The sequence below is a fragment of the Carcharodon carcharias genome, chromosome 16 (assembly GCF_017639515.1).
Source record: "Carcharodon carcharias isolate sCarCar2 chromosome 16, sCarCar2.pri, whole genome shotgun sequence".
NCBI lineage: Eukaryota > Metazoa > Chordata > Chondrichthyes > Lamniformes > Lamnidae > Carcharodon > Carcharodon carcharias.
In genome coordinates, this window is record NC_054482.1 from 13,134,249 (window position 1) to 13,155,468 (window position 21,220).

General features: G+C 45.2%; 1 protein-coding gene across 3 annotated transcripts in view; it reads left to right on the top strand.

Annotated features, from left to right (window-relative positions):
* Positions 1-21,220, top strand: part of uck2a (uridine-cytidine kinase 2a) — a 73,202-nt gene that overhangs the window by 35,846 nt on the left and 16,136 nt on the right. For all 3 annotated transcript variants that reach the window (XM_041208180.1, XM_041208179.1, XM_041208182.1), the window contains 3 exons: positions 5,323-5,482; positions 5,577-5,673; positions 9,193-9,335. In XM_041208180.1, the coding sequence (XP_041064114.1) occupies positions 5,323-5,482; positions 5,577-5,673; positions 9,193-9,335 (400 nt within the window). The remainder of the gene's footprint in view (positions 1-5,322; positions 5,483-5,576; positions 5,674-9,192; positions 9,336-21,220) is intronic.

The window sequence follows — 21,220 nt, forward strand, 5'->3', positions numbered from 1 at the left end:
AGATGTTAAAATTTACTCTTTTTGTTGAAAGTTGAAAAAAGGGGTTGGACTGATTTTTAAAACAAGTGAGATTAAAAAGCTCTTTCACAAATAACATGCAAAGGTTAGTAAAGTGATCACTTGGAATGTATTACATCTTTTGATGTAGAATGGCTGGGGTTATGAAACTTGAATCTAAATAAATAGCACTACAAATCCATATCCACAATTCATTGATTTAAGAAAAGTGGAAAATGCTGGAAACACTCATTGGGGAAAGCAGTATCTGCAGAGAACAAGCATTATAGCAGTTCAAATAGGTACCCTTCATCAGCTGAAGGATCCACGTCAGAAAGTGTTTATTGTCTTTCCTCCTCAGATGCTACCTGATTTACAATTTCCAGTGTTTTCTGCTTGTCCAAGATTTTGGATCTTTAGTATTTTGTTTCTTGGTCATTCATTGTTCCTTTTTAAACCTGAGAAACCATTTTGCTGTTAGCAGATTTCCAATGCTAAATTAACCTTTTAATGAGTGAGATGGGAGAAGGCAGTGCAAAGGAGCATTAATGAGCATTTTTAAATTCATTGGCCAGCTAAGTACTAGCTATCCAGGGTCTCGCCAGCTGCTGACCTTTAGGATCTGTTTGTCGGTAACTAGCATAGCCAGCAATTTGCCAAAACCATTGACACAACTATACCATGCAAACATGCAGCCTGAGGGCAGGTTATCTGCGTAGCCTATCCCAACCTGACAAGCTATGCTTTCTGATACAAGGCCAATGACCTGAAACATTAACTCTGGATTTTCTCTCCATGGATGCTGCTGGATCTGCTGAGTATTTCAGCATTTTTTATGTGATATGCCATGATATTGTTCTAATTTTATTTCCTCTGTCTTTGTCTATTAAACACACCAGAGCTCTTCAGAAGATATTAGACCTGAAATTTCAAGTAATAGGATCAAAGTATTGAGTATTGCTTTGATCAGACACTTCCTAGGTGCACCTACACTTTTTTTGTCCTATTCTTTCAAATGATTTGGAACAAGACATTAATTGTGCTATAAAAACAGAAAATGCTGGAAATACTCAGCGGATCAAGCAGTATCAAAGGAGAGAGAAACAGAGCTAATGTTTCAGATCGATGATCTTTCACCTGAACCTCTGTGCTGTTGGAAGTACTGCACCAAGGATACTTACTATTTAAAATCCCTGTCTAAAGATAAAAGAATCTCATTAAATATTCATTAAATTGGCTAGCCAGTGGCCCAGGACTACAGGAGAGGCAACTGCACATTGACATCAATTTCTGATACAAATTCTCCATGCTCGAGAGAACTGTAAAGACTGGGATCACTGACGTGAAATTTGAATCTGCTGATATCATTGAATGTTCTAGGGCAGAAATGGATCATTTGTTCCCCAAGTCTACAGTGCTGTTTTCTTGGCATGAGCCACTTGATCAAATCCACACCCCTGTTTGCTCCCCAGACATAACTTTTCCCTTGTGGGGATGGGAAACCCAACATAATTCCTTTCAAAAGAAATTGTAGACCCTGCCAGTGGTAGTCCTCATTCTAATCATCCTATATGTGTAAAGCTTTCTGACCTCCACTAATGTGATTATTTTAAATTTTATGTCCACTTGCATTGTCTTGCTGACCACTGTGGAAATAATCTATCTTTATCATTAATCTTATAACCTGAAGACCTTATTCTGGACTTCCTTCACCCTTCTCTCTGGAAAAAAGCCAATAAAGATTTTATTTGCCTTTTTACATGCCCTCATTTACTTACGCTGTCAGCTTTTAATGGTGCATTTAGACTTGGGCTGATGGTCTCTCTTGGTGTGATGCTTGGCACATCCGATAAAGCTCTCTGCACAATCAAATTCTAATTTTGACTTGTAATTCCATTCATTTTTCCAAAGCTGTAGGAATTAAAATCATAAACCCAAAACTGGTGGAGAACCAATCTTAGAAAAATAAATTTGACTTATTCAGTTCCCCTCTCTATAAGGAACGTGGATGGAATGGTGCAATGAAATTCCCAGAACATTTTTTTTTAAAGCAGCGACAAAACTTGTAACTTTTCAAACTATGGCTATGGCCCCTGGAGGTTTGTAAGAGGATTCTGAGATCAGTTGATTTCTGTCCATCTAGAGCCACTCATCATAAATGTGTCCAGAATTCTGTACTCTTCTGCCTTTGGTGATTTATTTAGGGTTTGTTCCCAGCATTTATAGTGTTGTTTTCTGAGGCATAGCCGACACTGTATTGGAAATTAAGGCAGGGCGATCTATATCACCGTCAATATTTATAGGGTTCCTCCATATATGAGGGGAAAAAATTGAAAAGCAACTAAACAATGGCCTCGCTGAATAACCTACTGTGCAGCCGTGTATGTAATCTGAGAAACTTGTCTTCAAGACATCTTCCTACGCTTGCCATTCTGTTTTCAAAAGTAGTGCTTACTTTTAAGCATTATAACATTATTTGGATTTTAATGGAGCACATCTGAGCATCCAATGCACTGGCTCCTTGCATTTAGGCTACTAAATCTAGCTCTCCTGTCTAGACGGCAGAATTTTGCAGTGAAAATAGGACGTAATGGCAGCATTATCAGAAGGAGCTATCACATAGTTGCTTGCTTCCTGCAATAAAAACTAACCTTGGTTTCCCTCCCCTTGCCCACCTCCTTGAATGTTGAAAAAAAATTGTCAAAACGCTTGAACTAAACCTAGAATCATATAATAGTTACAGGACAGAAGGAGGCCATTTGGCCTGTCGTGTCTGTGTCTACTCTCATGAGCAATTCACCTTGTTCCACTCCCCTGCTTTTTCCTCGTAGCTGCAAATGTTTCCTCTGGAAATAATGATCTAATTCTCTTGAACACCATGATTGAATCTGCCTCCACCACACAGGGAGTGCATTCTAGATCCTAACCATTTGCTGTTTTTAAATTTCCTTATGTTGCTTCCTTTGCCAATCACCTTAAATTGGTGTCCTCTGGTTCTTGATCCTTCCGCCTTTGGGAACATTTTCTGCTATCTACTCTGCCCAGACTGTTTAAGATTTTGAACATCTACATCAAATCTCTCACCCTTCTCTTCAAGGAGAACAGGCCCAGCTTCTCCAATCTATCTACGAAACTGAAGTTCCTCATCCTTGGAACCGTTCTGCACCATCTCAAATACCTTCACGTTCTTTCTAAAGTGTGGTGCCCACAACTGGAGGCAGTGCTCCAGTTGAGGCTGAACCAATGTTTTATACAAGGTTAATCATTACTTCCTTGCTTTTGTGCTCTAAGCCCCTATTTATAAAGCCCAGGATGCTATAGGCTTTACTCCTCTCTCACCCTGCCCTGCCACCTTCAATGAATTGTGCACAAACATTCCCAGGTGTCTGCATTCCTGCACTCCCCTTAGAATTGCATCTCTCCCTGTTCTTACTACCAAAACCTGGAAAACTGGAATCCTGAAATCTGGACTCTTGTCAAAGCCAGAGGAAATTGTAGCCAAAATTAACTTATTCTTCAAAAACATACTTAATTCCAGAATAATTTTGACGTATTAACAAAGCGAACACTAAATTCCAACAGTGTAGAAACTACTGCAATTTCAGAAAGTTCTGCAGTCATCAGTTCTATTTTATTGCTGCAGTTGTTATAAAGATTGCTGCTGAGTGCCTGAAGATTTGTTGGTAGCCTTCTGTCATGCGAGATGATGGATTGTGCTGTAGTGGTTAACTCTGTTAGATATCACTGAGTGCGGCTCATGAGCCCCACTCATCACTATCACATAGCACCCCAGATGATGCTGCACTTTAGGCCAGTGAGTAGATTTTCCAATTTGTGCTGTGCTGTTCTTTGGCAGGGCAGAAGTAGGAATGTAAACCTTGGATACAGTAGCACCAGACTTCCCAGGGGAGTATCATGGTTCCTGCTCCTCATTACTATCCAGTGATCTGTGCTGGGGGTGTTCATGGGCTCAACTATGTTGTTTTTCTTATTTTCCTTCCTATGCTCAAAAGCGTAAACTCCTGCACATTTGGGCCAGAATATAATGCTCGTTGGGCGAACGCACAACCTGACCAAGCATAAAATGACATGCGATAACATTGGGCGAGTGTCCCGACAGCATCGCGCACTCACGTGATATTTCAGTCGGCAGGTGTGCACAGGAGTTGACAGTGCACCTGCCGACAATTTAAAAAGCCTATAAGGCCATTAAAGTTATAATTGAAAAATTTTGTGCTGCCCATCCAATCTTACCAGGCAAAAAGGTCAAGCGGCCCTTGCATTTTTTAGGAAACTTCATCCACCGGCGAGATGAGGTTTCCAACAGCAAATAAGTTAAAAATTTTAACATTTCGTTAATAACATGTTCCTGCTCATGCGACAGAGTCACATGAGAGGACATGTTTTATAACATTTTAATAATCTTTATTTCTAATGTTCTAAATTGTTCTTCTCCCTGAAGCAGCTCTCTGCCCCGGGGAGCTTTCCAGCGCACGCCCAGGCGCACACTCGAACTTGGCGCCCTTGCCCCCGCCCCCCCCTGCCCAACATAGGCAGCGCTAAGTGCTGCTGCATGCATTTCACGCTGGGCGGGCTTTAATTGGCCCATCAGCGTGAAATTGCGGTCCGGTCCCAATCGTGGGCAGCGGTCGGCTTTCCAAGCCTGCTTGACAAGGGGAAAATCCTCCCCTTGGAGATGGTGCTTGAAGATGTATAACATGGCAAGTTTTCAATGCCTTCACAGAGTTCACCACTGACCTTTTAAGTGTTCCATCTGCCTATTAATCATGTTTAATTTCCAGTTTAACCTGCCATTCTTTGAAGAAATTTTTAGATGCTCTTTATTATGCACTACTCAAATTCTGTTGTTTTTGCATCTGATAAAATTCCGTGCTTAATTTTGAGAAACAATTTCACATAATGCCATAGACATAACTTTTGTAGCAGTAGTGACCAACTTTGTGGTGTTGTTATGCCTACTGGTGATAATGGCTCCACACTGCCTCAGATATTGTCTGGCTACAGAACAGGAGATAGTAATCCCAGCTTAATTTTATAGTCAAGCCATTGACATTTGATATCAGTATCTTTGTAAGTTTTTAAGCTGAAGTGTGGCAAATGTTAAGGAATGCAATTTAAAAAATTTAATTCTACCACAGCTCTCAATACAATCTGCTTATTGTTTTACTTTGCGTAGTTTTGAAGGCAAATATTTGGAAGGAATTAGGGCAGGACCCAATTTTACTGAAGTACCTAATATGGGAGCTGCAGCCTTCCTATTCACGTGTTTTTATTTTCTCTCTCTTTCTCTCTTTTCCGAGGTAGTCCTCAGTTTGTGCGAAAATAGTCCAGCTACTCGGCCAAAATGAAATCGACCATCATAAGCGGCAGGTGGTTATTGTGAGTCAAGACAGCTTTTACCGAGTGTTAACAGCTGAACAGAAAGGAAAAGCAATGAAAGGTCAATTTAACTTCGATCATCCAGGTACATGAATGTTGACAAAGGAACCCTCAACAGAGAATTTGGTTATATACTGTTATCTTAATTGATCTGTTTTTTTTCATTTTGTTATTTACAGATGCTTTTGATAATGAATTAATACTGAACACCCTGAGGGATATCATTGAAGGCAAAACAGTTGAGATTCCTGTCTATGACTTTGTTTCTCATTCCAGGTAAATTACATTAATAAAGGTCATATTTGTTTTAAATGGAGCTTGCAGGCAAAGTAATACTTGGCAGATTTCATTGGCGCCAAATGATGTATACAGCAGATGTGTTCAGTTTATCTGGGGTGCTGAGCCAATGAATTTGTAGAGCTGATGTTTTGTTTGTACTTTCATTCCTCAAACCTGGTTTCAGAATTATCAACCTTGTCTCGGCTGGAGAAGCCAATGAACAATAGAGCCTCACAGAACAGAAAGGTGCAAAAAATTGACCCCTGTCAATTGACATAAGTGTGGAGTGCTACATTTGTTTAAGAGAAGAAAAACTTGTGTCGCCTCCCTTTCTTGTGATTGCTAAACTGCAGGCATTGGGTAAAGACAAGGATTATGCCTGGCTCTCTTGTGCATGATATAGCTTGAGGGTTTATTTTATTGTATGTATTTTTTTAATTATAAATTTGTACAGCCTTGCTCTGGTAGCAGGATTTCATTCTATCAAATTGGGAGATAGCAACAAGGTAACTAGATATGCTATAGTGTCTCATAAACTCTGTTCCCTGGCCACTGTCTGATGTTCAACTGGACCTTTCAAAATATTGGTGTCCTTTTTGACCTCATGCTGAGCTTCCAACCGAAAATCATCATCACCACCACAAAGACCACCTATTTCTATCTCTGTTGTTCTGCTCCTACCTCAGCTCATCTGCTGCTAAAACCCTTGTCCATGCCTTTTTTTAATATCCAGACTCAGTCGTTGCAATGCTCCGCAGGATGACCTTCCACTTTGCACACTCCATAAACTTGAGCACATCCAAAACTTTGATACCTCACATCAAGTAACATTCAGCCATCACCCCTGTTGATCTACATTGGCTCCCAGTCTGGCAACATCTTAATTTTTAAAAAACCCTTATCTATGTTTTTAAATCCCTCCTGTAGCCTTGCCCCCACCCCCACTCTTATCCTGTAGCACCACCAACCCTCCAATCCTCCAAAATCTGTCTGAACTCCTCCAATTTATGGCTTCCTGTACATTCATGACTTTTTATTCCGCCACCATTTGTGGCCATGCCTTCAGCTCCCTAGGTGTAAGCTCTGGATTCCTTTCCTACCTTAAGGACATCCTTAAGATGCCCTTTTAAAACCAACGTCTTTGACCAAATGTTGGTCACCTGACCCAATATCTCCTAATGTAGCAAAGCACTAAGTTTTTTGTTTTATCAGACAAAACTTAGCAGAAGCTTTGTCTGATAAAACTCCTATGAAGCTCTTTGGCATGTTTTTACTATGTTACAGGTAGCAAGGTGTTGTTCAGGTGAACCACTTGAAGCAAGGATATATTTTATGGAAATCTATCTAAATTAATAGAACTAGAGATTTTAAGAGGAGGGGAAACTAGAAATCAAGAACATTCTGTAGGCATACACACAATGCATTTCCTGAAATTAGTGTCAAAATCATGCACAGATTGTGCCCTAATTTATTTATTTCTTATTCACAGGATATGGGCATTGCTGGTAAAGCCAAAATTGCACATTCCTATTGCCCTCAGGTGGTACTGAGTCACCCTCTTGAATATAACTGAGTGACTTGCTAGATAATTTTAGAGAGCAGTTTCGAATCAATCACATTGATGTCTGTCTAGTCACATATAGGTCAGTGTGGGCAAGGATGGCAGATTTCCTTCTCTAGTGGACATCAGTAAAACAGAAAATCAATCTTTTAGTTTCTTGGTCACTGGGGAGACAGTGTTGTAGTGGTATTGTCGCTGGACTAATAATCCAGAGACCCAGGCTAATGCTGTGGGGATCTGGGTTCAAATCCAGCCATGGCAGCTGTTGGAATTTGAATTCAGTTAATAAATCTGCGATATAAGACTAGTCTCAGTAATGTCGACCATGACAACCATCATCAATTGTTATTAAAACCCACCTGGTTCACTAATGTCCTTTAGGGAAGGAAATCTGCCATTCTTAACTGGTTTGGCCTACCTGTAAATCCAGACCCACAGCAATGTGGTTGACTCTTAACTGCCTGCTGAAATGACCTAGCAAGGGCAGTTAGCAATGGGCAACAAATGCTTACCTTGCCAGTGACGCCCACATCTCATTAAAGAAAAAAATACTGGTACAAGCTTTTTAATTCCATATTTATTTAGTTAACTGAATTTATGTTTGTCAGCTGCTTTGGTGGAGAATTAAACTTGTCTCCAAACCATAATTCCGGCCAATGGATTACTAGTGCAATAACATAACCACAGTACTGGGGTATATATTGGATTTTTGCATGTTCTTGAATGCTGTTCGTGTATGGGCAATGACTTTATTGCTTCCATGTTCTGAGTGAAGCTATAGCACCGAGGTGTGTCCAACTGGCCTAATATACCCAGTGCAAATGTTGTCCTGGGGGAGAAGGGAGGTGTGGGGTGTCAGATTAAAAAGCAAAATGGAGAATAATACCATGTTGGCAACTTTAATAGCAGAGTTAAATACATGGGAGCAATTTAAATACTACCTCAAAGATGAACTGAATCCAGGTTACGTGCAATTACTTGAGGTGCTAGGCAGCTTGGACAGGGCTAGAATATTTCACTCCTTACCAAAAATTCCATTATATCAGCTAGTTCCTGTTCAGCTCTGAGCTAGAGAATGAAACCATTCATCAAGTTGCAAGTATCAACGGAGATCTTAACCTTTTAATCTCCAGTTCTTTCATAGGGGTTTTTGCTTTTTTTTTAAAAAAAGTCTTACCCTCCCATGCCCAGCAACTGCTTTTTCCAGCTTATAGCCTTATAACCTGTTACAGCTTATTTTCTACCTTTATCACTAAGCTGTTGCTCTGTGCTTTATTTTGATGTTACAAAGTGTGACTGAAAATCATCTAAGTTGTTAAAACAAAATCTTCCTAGAACTAGGAGTTCAGATCATCCTGACCTGAAGTTGATTATTTTTTAATATAGCATCTAACAAAGGCTTTTGACTTCAAAATATGTCTGTACATTTTGTTCTGTAAGCTGCAAAAGTACCTTCTCTGCTTCAGGAGTTTGAGCTGAATCTGATTTCTTTTTTTCTCCATCCCACTCCCCCCAGCCCTTGTATAATATAAGCACAGAGGACGAGTACAATGAGCCCACTTGATGAGTTTGGTACGTGCCATTTCGGATTGGTGTTGAGTGGCTGTAACTTGAACAGTTTCAACTTATATTTTTTTTTCTCCCAAAAAAAAACAAGCACCCGTATGAGTAAATGTTTTTGTGCAGATTGAACTACTCTTGGGAGTGCTACGTGGATGAGTTTTACAGCATAGAATGGAACCTTGCACAAGCATCCCTGGGGCATTCATGATGTGCAGAGAGAATTAGCTTTGAAAAAGCATTTAATTACTCAGTGGAATCTAATGCGCACAAAAAAAAATGGCTGAGAGCATTGGAATGGATAAAATAGTTCAAGTTAACACCAGTGTATCATTGGCAGTGGAAATCATGGTGTTCCTGTTTCTGTATATGATCTGGGTATGTTACTTTTGCAGAAAAGATGAGACGGTCACTGTTTACCCGGCAGACGTGGTGCTATTCGAAGGTATCCTGGCCTTTTATGTGCAGGAGATCCGGGACATGTTTCAGATGAAGCTGTTTGTGGACACCGATGCAGACACCCGGCTATCACGCAGAGGTACAGGGCAGATAGAAACTATCATTGCGATGTGCCATCTGTGTAAACATGGCATGTCTTTTCTAAAATGTCTAATAAGGACTAACCAAAACTGCCCCCTGCCCCTTATTCAATTGGAACAACTGATCTGTTTTCTTATGAAAAAGTTATTTTATGAACTTAAATATTACCAGTGTCCACTATACCCTCCATACCTTGCAGTGCCCAGGATCAGATAGCCTCAAGTGTACCAGTGGACATAGTCTGGTCCTTTTCCAGAGCAAACTGGATGTGGTCAGGACTGTGAAGAGGGCAGGCACCCAGAGTACGTGCCCTCCATGCTTCCCCACAAAAGTGGTGCCCAGCCTGGATCAGTAGATGGCTACCTTTGCTAAGCCCAGGAGCAGACCCACGAGCTGACCCTCCAGCTTAACCCCTACCCACACCGCCGGGTGGACATCGATCAGGAGCACAGGACCGAAGGCAAGGTGCAACCCCTTTTTAAGTTGCAGCCTGTCTTCCACTATTCCTCACTGTGAACTTGGCCTTGTCAGTTGACCTAAGTCTGTAAATGTCATCTTAAAACCTATGAAATGGGACTGCTCTGTGCAATACTCCCCACCCCACATCCCCAGTGGTGCAGAGAGGACACTTCCATAGCATCCCCCTCTTGCCCACCTCTGCTGGATGGGAAGTGAACAATAAATATAGCATGTGATTGCGGCTTCTGCAACTTGAAAGTTTTCTGATTAGCGTTGTTTTCTTGCTGTCTGTAACACGTTTTGAAATGTTAATTGGAAAATCTGATCATCATTATCTAAACTACCAAATATACTTTATATTTTTACCATTAATTGGTGTAGCTGATCATTAGAAAAATGAAGATTCTTTAGTTGCATGGCATGAACAAGCTATGATATGTAAGCTGTCGCTATTTTGCAACCATTGGACAAAAAATTACATTTAGAGCAATATTTCCTTTCTAAAGGGAAAAGGATGGCTTGCATGGGGAGAAATGTTTTCAGAATTTTTCCTTCTTCCTGAAGATGAGTATTGCCTTTTTGGGAGTTCTTGCCCTTCTTTGGTATTTCAGATTGCTTTTCAAAAGAATTGGATCTTTTCATCATTTTGTTTTTCTTGGAGGTGACTCCTGTAGGAAATCATTTCCGGTCGAGCACTTGACCATGAGCAGAATGTTACGTTCTTCCGTTAGTGGGTTTGTAGGCAGGGTTGGTGGCTGTAAAGTTGTTTTTTCCCATGGCCTTCCACTCACCCTAACCTCCCTGTTATTTTGCATTGGGGCAGGTGAAGCCTAGGCCAACCCATCCTCCCACTCTTGCCCTAATTGAGGCCCTTAAGTGGCCAATTATTGACCACTTAAGGACTTTTCCCCACTCAGCCTCAAGTTTCATGCTAGCGGGAGGAATTCACGGGCGGAGGGGAGCCTGTAAAGTAACCCTTTTTAGGCCTTGGGAGAATACTTTGGTGGGGGGGGGGGCTCCATCGACAGCCTTCCTTTAACATTGTGTGCCCCCCAGCCCAAAAGGTCTGGCCCCTGCAGCTGCTGCCTCCCTCCCTTCCCTCTTTTTCTCCCCCCCAGCCTCTCCACTAACACCCCCACCTCTGGGCCTCACCTTCCCACACATACCTGGTCCTGCACTCCTGGGCCTTAGGCAAGAAATTCATGCTCCCCTGCTGGCAGCTTTTTAGGCGGGGGGAGCATAAAATTTCTAAGAATGGAATTCCCTCCGGGTTCCCACCTGCCCCAACCTTGCAGCAATTTTACGCTTAGGCGGGCAAGGCCTTAGATGGGAAGCACGCCTTTGCCACAATTGAGGCCCTTAAGTGGCCACTTATTGGCCATCTAAGGGCCTCTTCCTGCCCAGCCTTAATTTTAAGGCTGGTGAGAGGATTTACCTGGTATGTGGGAAACCCGAAAAAAGGCTGGGCTCAGATCTTGGTGGGAAGGGGGTGGGGATGCCTCCATCAGAAGGCACCCCCGCACCCCCTCCACTTTTTAAAGGTTTGACGGCCACTGGCTCTTCCCTTTTTCCCCCCTCCCCCCAACCAGTCATTCCCTACCTTCCCACCAGGCATTCCCTACCTTCCCTGCCCTGGGACCCTTTGGGATTTAGGTTCAGACGCGCTGGTGCACTTCCTCTTCAGTCCACTGCAGCTCTTTTCACTACAGGCCAATCAGATTTGCTGGCAGCTCTCTAAGGTGGGACTTCCGCCCCTCACTCGGAGGAGGAGGGATGTCCCACCCACATGCTCATTCGAGCACGAAATGGCTGCTGGGCACTCCGGAGTTGATGGGGAACACTCTTCAGATGGCAGGAAGGGAAACTGGCCATCTGTAAAAAATCAGATTTTAGACTCTGGGGACTGCTTGTAGTCCCAGTCCTGTCTTACGCAGCTTCTGGTGCTGCAGGTACTAGAGAACTGGGGGCTGCTTTAGAGTTTAAGTAGCTGCGAGGCAGGCAGTATCGGCCAGGATGTGTTCTCCACTGACTCCTTGGGTGGCAGGAAGGAAATCACCGCAATCCTAAAAATCCTGGCCCATGTTTTCTTACACTTACTGCTATCATAATTAAGAGTGACTAACTTAGTAACGACTGGGAATGATCTTGTCTGTGCAGTTACCATAGACGGTCGATAGGGGAGTCCAATTTCAGTATCTTCAGTGTAACGAAACATGATGATGGTACATAATCTTCATTGTTGCTAAATTAAATAACTGCTGTTAAACTAAACTTATTACCCACTTTAAGCAAAATCCCGAACATTATCGTTCTATTGTTTCATTCATCAAGAGTCATACTTGATCTTGAAGATCAATGAAAACTGATGCCACCAGTCATAAAGTGTGGCTGAGTACACACGCTTTCCTCAAACTTAGGAGTCCGAAATCTTGATCCAGGTTTCCCCAGGAAGCAATTTTTGCTGGTTTCTATTGGTTGTCTGGAGATTGAGAGGAAATGGAGCTGGCAAAGTTCTTTGCATTGATTACAATATCTATTGATAAGTGTGCTGGCATCTGGCAGTGACCATGAGGTTGAACTCAAGATACCTTATTCAGCAAGAAGTATAACAGCTGGCTTCCATTGAGTCCTTCAAGTTTTTAATCAGTGTTTGACCTTGACACTACTTGTACATGCATATTCTTAAAATTGATAGGGTTTGAAATATTCAGAAGCTTTGTTCAGCCTGGTCATAAGCTGCCCACTACCACAGAACTCCGTCAGTTCTTTACATACTAAGCAGTTGCCATGCCTATTCAAACTGTACTGTAAGGAAGTCATTAAATGAACTTTGTGAAAAGCCTAGCACTGGTTGATGAATGATCATTCAACGGGTTGATATTTATAGTGATGAGATCTTAAATGGGTTAAGGGCATTCAAAGTTGCACACTGTAAAGAAAATAGCTATGATATGGAGGAGAGTGCGAGAGGAGGACCCTGGGACAGGCAGTCGGCAGCACCTAGAGGATCTAGTCTATCTAGAGTATCTAGCATCTAGTATATATTTGAGTAGGAGTAAGAGTAAAATAAAAGCAAGGGTCCATATTCTATTTAGTTAAGACATGTCTGGGGAGCTCAGTCCCGTGATTTGCACATCCTGTGCTATGTGGGAAATCCTAGGCGTTCCTGGCAGTCTGGATGACCATGTGTGCAGGAGGTGCCTCTGACTGGAGCAACTCAAGCTCTGGGTTTTGGAGCTGGAGCGGCAGCTGGGGGCACTACAGTGCATTCATGAGGCTGAGAGGTTTGGGCATTGCACTTTTCAGGACGTGGTCACCCCACAGCTTAAGAAAGTGCAAGCAGAGAGGGAACGGGTGACCGCCAGACAGAATAAGGTGACCAGGCGGGTGGTGAGGGAATCCCCCTGGTGCATCTCACACGCAAACCAATTTTCGGCCTTGGAAAATGGTGAAAGTGATGGTTCCTCTGTGGAGGCCAACCAGAGCCAAGGCCATGGCACCGTGGGTGGTCCAGCTGCTGGGGGAGGGGGGACACGAAGTCTGGAAGGGCAATATTGATGGAAATTCATAAGCAAGGGAAATAGACAGGCGCTTCTGCGGCTGTAGATGTGACTCCAGGATGGTATGTTGAACAGCTGAAGGGGGAGGGTGAACAACCAGAGGTCGTGGACCATGTTGGGACCAGTGACATTGGAAGCAAGAGAAATGAGGTCCTGAAAGCAGACTTTTTATGGAATTAGGTAGGAAAATGAAAAGCAGGACTTCAAAGGTAGTAATCTCCGGATTACAACTAGTGCCACGCAGTAGTGAGTATAGGAACAGAAGGATAGAGCAGATAAATGCGTGGCTGGAGAGATGGTGCAGGAGGGAGGGCTTTAGATTCCTGGGGCATTGGGACTGTTTCTGGGGAAGGTGGGACCTGTACAAGTTGGACAGGTTACATCTGAACAAGAACGGGACCAACATCCTCGCAGGGAGGTTGTCTAATGCTGTTGGGGTGGATTTAAACTAAATTGGCAGGGCGATGGGATCCTGAAAAGTAGTTCAGAGGGGAGAAAAGCTGAGATGGAATTAGAAGTTATAACACTAGTAAGTGAGTTTGGAATGCAGAGGAAACATAGGCTAGACAAGAAGTGAATTTAGCAAGGCTACATGGAATATATTTGAAAGGAGCCTGAGGAAGAAAATAGACGAGCTGAGGGCACAGATAGGCACGTGGGGGTATGATATAGCTATGACCGAGACTTGGCTAAAAAAGAAGGCAGGATTGGCAGATCAACATCCCTGGTTATAGGGTATTCATACAAGCTAGGGGGTTAGAGGAAGAGAGGGGGTTGCAATATTGATCAAGGAATCAATTCTAGCAGTGAGGAGGGGTGATATCTTGGAAGGATCATCAAATGAGGCCATATGGTTAGAAGTAAAAAAACACAAAAGGGCAAACATGCTGTTGGGTGTGTACTATAGGCCCCCAAACAGTCAGGGAGAAATAGAGGATCAAATATGTAATCAAATTTCAGAAGTGTAAGAATAATAGGGCAGTAATAGTAGGGGATTTTAACTACCCAAATATTAACTGGGATAGTCGTAGTGTGCAAGATAGGGAAGAAGAAAGATTCTTAAGTTGCATCCAGGAGAACTTTTTTAGCTAATACATAGAAAGCCCAACAAGGGAGGGGCGCAGTTCTGGACCAAATATTTTGAAATGATCCCGGGCAGATGGAAGGCGTTTCAGTAGGGGAGCATTTTGGAGATGGTGACCTTGGCTAGACTTTTCCTGTTGGTGTGCAGGGGCAGGACCTGTACCCCGCCGGGTAAAATGATGCATGGTGACATAGGGTGAGCGTCCCGACGTCACCATGTGCCATCATGATATTTTGTTGGGTGGGCACACAATGCATGCCCACCATTAACGGGCCACTTAAGGCTGAAGGGGCCTCAGAAGACGCCACTATCCTGCTGCCAGGGTATATAAGCAGCAAAGCAGCTACCTCAGTATGTCTGAGGTGCAGTGCCAAAGGAGGCTCTGTCTCTCAAGGGAGACGGTCAACTATATCTGTCAGATAATTGGGCCTGAGATCTTCGAACTGTGTGAGTGGGCACCCCATGCCAGCGGCTCTGAAGGTCACAGCTGCCCTCAACTTCTATGCCCTTGGCTCCTTCCAGGGGATGGTGGGTAATCTTTGCAGTGTCTCTCAATCAGCCGTCCACACTTGTGTCAAGCAGGTCACAGACACTCTGTTCTGGCGTGCATAGTCCTTCAACCACTATCGTTGGGACCAGACAAGTCAGACACAGCGAGCCAGAGGCTTCGCGGCCATTGCTGCTTTCCCCCGTGTCCAAGGTGCTATAGACTGTACACATGTGGCCATCAAGGCGCCAGGAGATGAACCCGGTGCCTTCGTCAACAGGAAGGGCTTCCACTCCATGAATGTGCAGATAGTGTGTGATCACAGGATGCTGATTCTACAATTCTGTGTAAGGCACCCAGGCAGCTCCCATGATACCTACATCCTCAGACACTCCCAGGTGCCAGGGCTCTTCAGTGCTCCAGCCCAGCTGGATGGATAGCTGCTAGTTGACAAGGGCTATCCCCTCAGAAGGTGGCTCATGACGCCTCTCTGCCATCCACGAACAGAAGCTGAGCAGCGGTACAATAAGAGCCACGCCTCCACAAGGGCTGTGGTGGAGAGAACCATTGGTCTTCACAAGATACACTTCCGATGCCTGGACCGCGCAGGGGGTGCCCTCCAGTACCCCCCAGTTCGTGTCTTGGTGATAGTGGTTGCATGCTGCACTCTCCACAATCTTGCGCTGGAAAGGGGGAACACTGTGGATGACGAAGATGTAGACGCAGTGGCTGCGGCTGCACATGATGAGTCCAGCAGTGAGTCCGAGGATGAGCACGCACAGGGAAATGCTGACGGGGTAGACACTGACCTGGGCATACTCCAGGGAGGCAGGGACACCCGGGATGCTTTAATCCAACGAACCTTTGACTAGCCCACCACATATAGACCTCCAGGACAATCCTGGGCTGCAGGTTCCATGCTCAAAACCTAAGTGCAAAATCTGCCTGGATAGGAACATTAACTAAGAACCTTGTTAATAAAGCTGAATGTCCCACAAATAACTCATAACATTATTGGAAACCATCCACCTGCAGAAGAAAAAAGGCTCCCTCAGCCATGGTGACATGTCTGAATTTAATATTACAACCCAAGGAACTTAAGAAAATAAAATGACAAAGGTGTTAAAAATCACACCAACTCATAAAGATCTCATTGTGGGCCAACACAAAAGCACCAGTGATAAGCCCATGGTGAGCTGAAGGTGCCTTATGGAGCTTTCAGGTGCTACGTCTTGGTGCTGCCCTCTCGCTGGGACTGGCATCTGAGACAGCCTGCTCACTCTGCTGTCCTGTTGGCCTCAATTACCTTGGCGGTTGTCCTCTGGCCCGTGGAGCCTGTGCTGGCCCCACCTGGGAAGGAGCTGACAGCTCCACAGCTGGCATCTCCCCAGCCGTCGAAGCCTCATCGGATGCAGCAGTCACTGGCAGAGGGACAGAGGAGCTGCCGCCCTCATCCTGAGCTCCCTGATATGAGCCCGCAGAGATGACGGGCAGCTGCTGCGCCGATGTGAGGTTGCTTCGGACCTCCCTGCTCACCGTGAATGTATGGGCACCAAGCTGGGAAACTTGGTGCCCAGACCATCTCCCATGCTGGCACTGCCCACCTGAGGTCAATGCCAATGTGAGGGCTTGCTGGTCTGAGTGCATTCCCAGGAAGCCCTGATGGGTGTCCTGGAGGAGCCTCTCCACGAGAGTCACCACTCTCTCCACGGAGGACACATGGCGTTCGGCCATGAGGCTCATGGCATCGGCGATCATCCGCATAGACGACTCCACCACAGACACCAAGCCAAGCATAGCCTCATGTATCTCCCCCAGATGTTCCTGCACACCGGACGCATTTGCTGCATCACAGATGACTCCAGAGGCACATCATCAGGCACCAACTGAGCATGTGCCTGGTCCCCTGCAGTTCTCCAACTGCTGGCGCCACAGGCACTCTCTGTCTCCGCCAGCTTCTCCAGTGACTGTGAAGTGCCCTCATCGCTGTGCCCCGGGACACTAGCCAATGTTCTAATTCCCACCAAGGTGCTAGTATCTGTGCTGGTGCCTGCCTGGCAGAGATGGTGTGACGCTGGTGAGTCTGTGACTTCAGGGCCCTCGGCTGTGAGAGGGGGCCCCTGCTGCTGCTCCTCCTGGCCCTGCTCCACTGATGCTAAAAGGAAGAACAAGGACATAGGGTCAGTTAACGTGGAGACAATGTCAGTCTGCATCCCTGTGCCCCCCAGATCATTATGTGCTCATCCTCCCATAAGCAATGGTCAAGCCATGTTGTAAACTTCAATCACTGAACATCCAGCACTGCCATGGCTGTTGGGAGAACAATGGTGACCTCACTGCTGGGCAAACATACCTGCTCATGGCACCCCAGCCTCACCAACACCAGTAGACGTGGGCACATGGCGCCTCTCCAAATCTAGGGCCTCCTGCTCAAAGCGGCTGAGAATCACCGAGTGGGCCGGCCCTCCGCCATTCCTCACCCACTCGGCGGCATTATGCATTCTTCTCCTGAAAAGGAGAGAAGAGCATTGATTAGTGCTAACTGTACCTAGATTCTCCTTCGCAGACAGCCCACCCCAACCAGAGTGGGACATTGCAGGGCTGCAGTGCCTCCTCACCCTGCTGCTGCCGAACATTCACACAAAGATGCCAGGCCTATCTGCCCCCCCCCGCCCCCCCCCCTTGGCCAAATGCTGCCAACATCACATTAGGTACCACACAGTCTAAATTCCATAGCAAGGAAGCGCAAGCACGAGCGCAGAGGGCAGCAGATCGATCGGTGCCAACACCACCTTGAAGCTCCCCTCCCAGCATTTCATCACCCTGACTTTGACATGTCCTGCAGTTCCAGCACTGCGCCTGGGTGCAGCTCCTCCAAGTTACCCCCAAAACAGTAATGTGGGTCTCAGTGTACCACATGCTGTGGGGGCAGAACCCATCTCCTCATCACCATCTCAGGGTGACCTCAGCCTAGGCAATTTCTGCTGGCCCACCCAGCAAAGGTCACAAGCCGTCAATGATTCAACGCAGTCACTACACTCAGACTTGGCGGCGGCAGGGGAGAGCCTAACCTCTGGGTTAAGTGACCAATGCCAACATGGTACTCACCCTTTCCAAGCGCAACAGGTCGTTGAAGCACTTGTGACACTGGATCCAGTCGCACCGCACCACGTCATGGGAGCTCACCACCTCCTCCACCTCCCAGGCGGGTTTGGTCATGTGGGGGGGCCTCCCCCTCCTGTCCTGGGGTACGAGCACCTCCTGTCATGCTATCACGTCAGAGGGCAGCAAGGCAATCATCAAAAACGAGGGGCACAGTGCCTCCCCCAGGCCCTACCCTCCTGCCTGGGCCTGCTTAGCAGCTGCGCTCTGGGGAGCCCTTCCACTGGCCATGATTCATAGCGTTTGAAAGGCTGCAGCAGCTTTTTAAAACAGGCCATCGGGTCGCCATTGGACCCGCCACTAGCCGCCCACTCCCACTGTCCTCGGGAGCCGCAATTCACACTGGGCCTTAGTTGGGCCCCCCTGCATAAAATGGCAGTGCGGACCCAATTGCGGGCAGCGAACGGACCCATTCCCGTGCCACCCGCCCACCCAATAGGCAGAAAATTCTGCCCTTTAACTCAGTTAGATTTAGGATAGTTATGGAAAAGGATAAGGTTGGGCTGGGAATAAAAGTTCTAAACTGGGGAAAGGCTAATTTTGCTAAGATGAAATGCAATTTATCCCAGGTGGACTGGGAGCTGCTACTTGCAGATAAACCTGTGTCAGAGTAGTGGGAGGCATTCAAGGAAGAAATAGAGAGAGTACAGGGCAAAGATGTCCCCGTAAAGACAAAGTGGAGGGGGGGAAACCAAATATGGAGGATCCTGGATGTCAAAGGACATAAAGGTTAGGATTAAGAAAAAAAGTAGTTTATGGCAGTACTAAGGGCTCAATATGGCAAAGTCCTTGGAGTAAAAAAAGTGCAGAGGGGAACTTAAAAAGGAAATTAGGAAAGCTAAGAGGGTGCAAGGAAAAGCATTGCTGGGTAGAATAAGGGAAAACCCAAAGGGCTTTTTTAAATATATAAAGAGCAAGAGAATGAGTAGGGCCAATTAGGGACCATCGCGGTAATGTGTGTGTGGACCCGGAAGACATGGGTACAGTCCTCAATGAATACTTGGCGTTGGCCTTCACAATGGAAAAGGATGATGCAGATGTAGACATCAGGGTGGAGGACTATGAAATATTAGAGGAAATGGAGAGAGCGGAGGTACTAGTGGGTTTAGTGGCCTTAAAAGTGAATAAATCCGCAGGCCCGGTTGAGATGTATCCAGGCTTTTGGGGGCAAGGGAAGAGATATCAGGGGCCCTGGCATTAATTTTCAAATTCTCTTTGACCACAGGTCAGGTACCAGAGGACTGGAGGACTGCTAACGTTGTCCCATTATTAAAAAGGGGGGGAAGGGATAGACCAGGAAATTACAGGCCAGTCAGTCTAACATTGGTGGTGGGGAAGTTACTAGAAAGAATTCTGAGTAACAGAATATACCTGCACATGGAGAGACACGGATTAATCAGGGATAGTCAGCATGGATTTAAGGGAAGGTCGTGTTTGACAAATTTGATCGAATTTTTTGAGGAGGTAACCAGGAGTGTTGATGAGGGTATTGCATTTGATGTGGTCTACATGGAATTTAGCAAGGCTTTTGATAAGGTCCCTCATGGCAAACTGGTCAAGAAAGTAAGAGCCTGTGGGATCCAAGGCAAGTGGCACACTGGATCCAAAATTGGCTGAGAGACAGGAAGCAGAGGGTGAAGTCTGTTTCCAGTGGTGTTCCACAGGGCTCTGTGTTGGGGCCCTTGCTGTTTGTAGTGTACATAAATGATTTGGACTTAAATGAAGGGGGTATGATCAAGAAGTTCGCGGATGACATGAAAATTGGTAGGTTGGTAAATGAGGAAGATAGCCGTAAACTGCAGGAGGATATGAATGGACTGGTCAGGTGGGCAGAGCAGTGGCAAATGGAATTCAACTTGGAAAAGTGTGAGCTAATGCACTTGGGGAGGGCTAACAAAGCAAGGGATTACACTACGAATGGTAGGACCCTAGAAAGTACTGAAGATCCGAGGGACCTTGGTGTGCATATCTATAGATCCCTGAGAGTAGCAGGGCAGGTAGCTAAGGTGGTTCAGAAGGCATATGGGCTATTTGCCTTTATTAGCCGAGGCATAGAAAACAAGAGCAGGGAGGTTATGCTGGAACTGTATAAAACGGTGGTTAGGCCACAACTAGAGTACTGCTAGAGTAGAGTGCAGTTCTGGTCACCACGGTATAGGGAGGATGTGATTGCACAGGAGAGGGTGAAGAGGAGATTTACCAGGATGCTGTCTGGACTGGGGGATCTGAACTATGATGAAAGATTGGATAGGCTGCGGTTGTTTTCCTTGGAGCAAGGAAGGTTGAGAAGGGACCTGATGGAGGTGTATAAAATTATGAGGGGCATATAATGGGTGGATAGGAAAGCGCTTTTTCCATTAGTAGATGGGTCAATAACCAGGGGGCATAGATTTAAGGTAAGAGGTAGAAGGCTAAGAGGGAAGTTGAGGAGAAATGTTTTCACTCAGAGGGTGATGAGGGTCTGGAACTTTGCCTGAAAGGATGGTTGAGTCAGAAACTCTTGTAACATTTGAGAAGTATTTAGATATTTACTTGCGTTGCCAGGGCTATGGTGCAAGCGCTGGAAAATGTAATTAATGTAGTCAGATCTTTGTTGACTGACGTGGACACATTGGGCTGAATGGCCTCCTGTGCTGTAGACATCGGAGTCTATATGCTATGTTTGTGAAAGACAGGAAATCTGGAAAGGGTGAGTACAGTTTTTTGTTTTGCCTAAAATGAATACAGAAGATTCTGCAAATACTCAGCAGGTCTGACAGCATCTGTGGAGAGAAAAACAGAGTTAATGTTTGATTCGAATATGATTCATCTTCAGAACTGAAGGAGGGTATAAATATGATGGGTTTTATGCCATTGAAAAGAGGGAGGAAGAACAAAAGGGAAAGTATGGGATAGGGAAATGGTTGAGAAAAATTAAATGACCAAGATGTCATGGAGCAAAATGCAAAGGGAGTGGTGATGTTTGTTAGGAGACAAAGCATTTGTCCAGAGTGAATGTAAATGCCAGAATAATGAGTAGTTCTGTCCGATGCAGAAACATGAAAAATAAGATTAAGACCACCCCGTGGTATAAAAACACAATCAAAATGGGGGACAGAGTTCATGGTCTGAACTCTTGTCAAGCTCAGAAG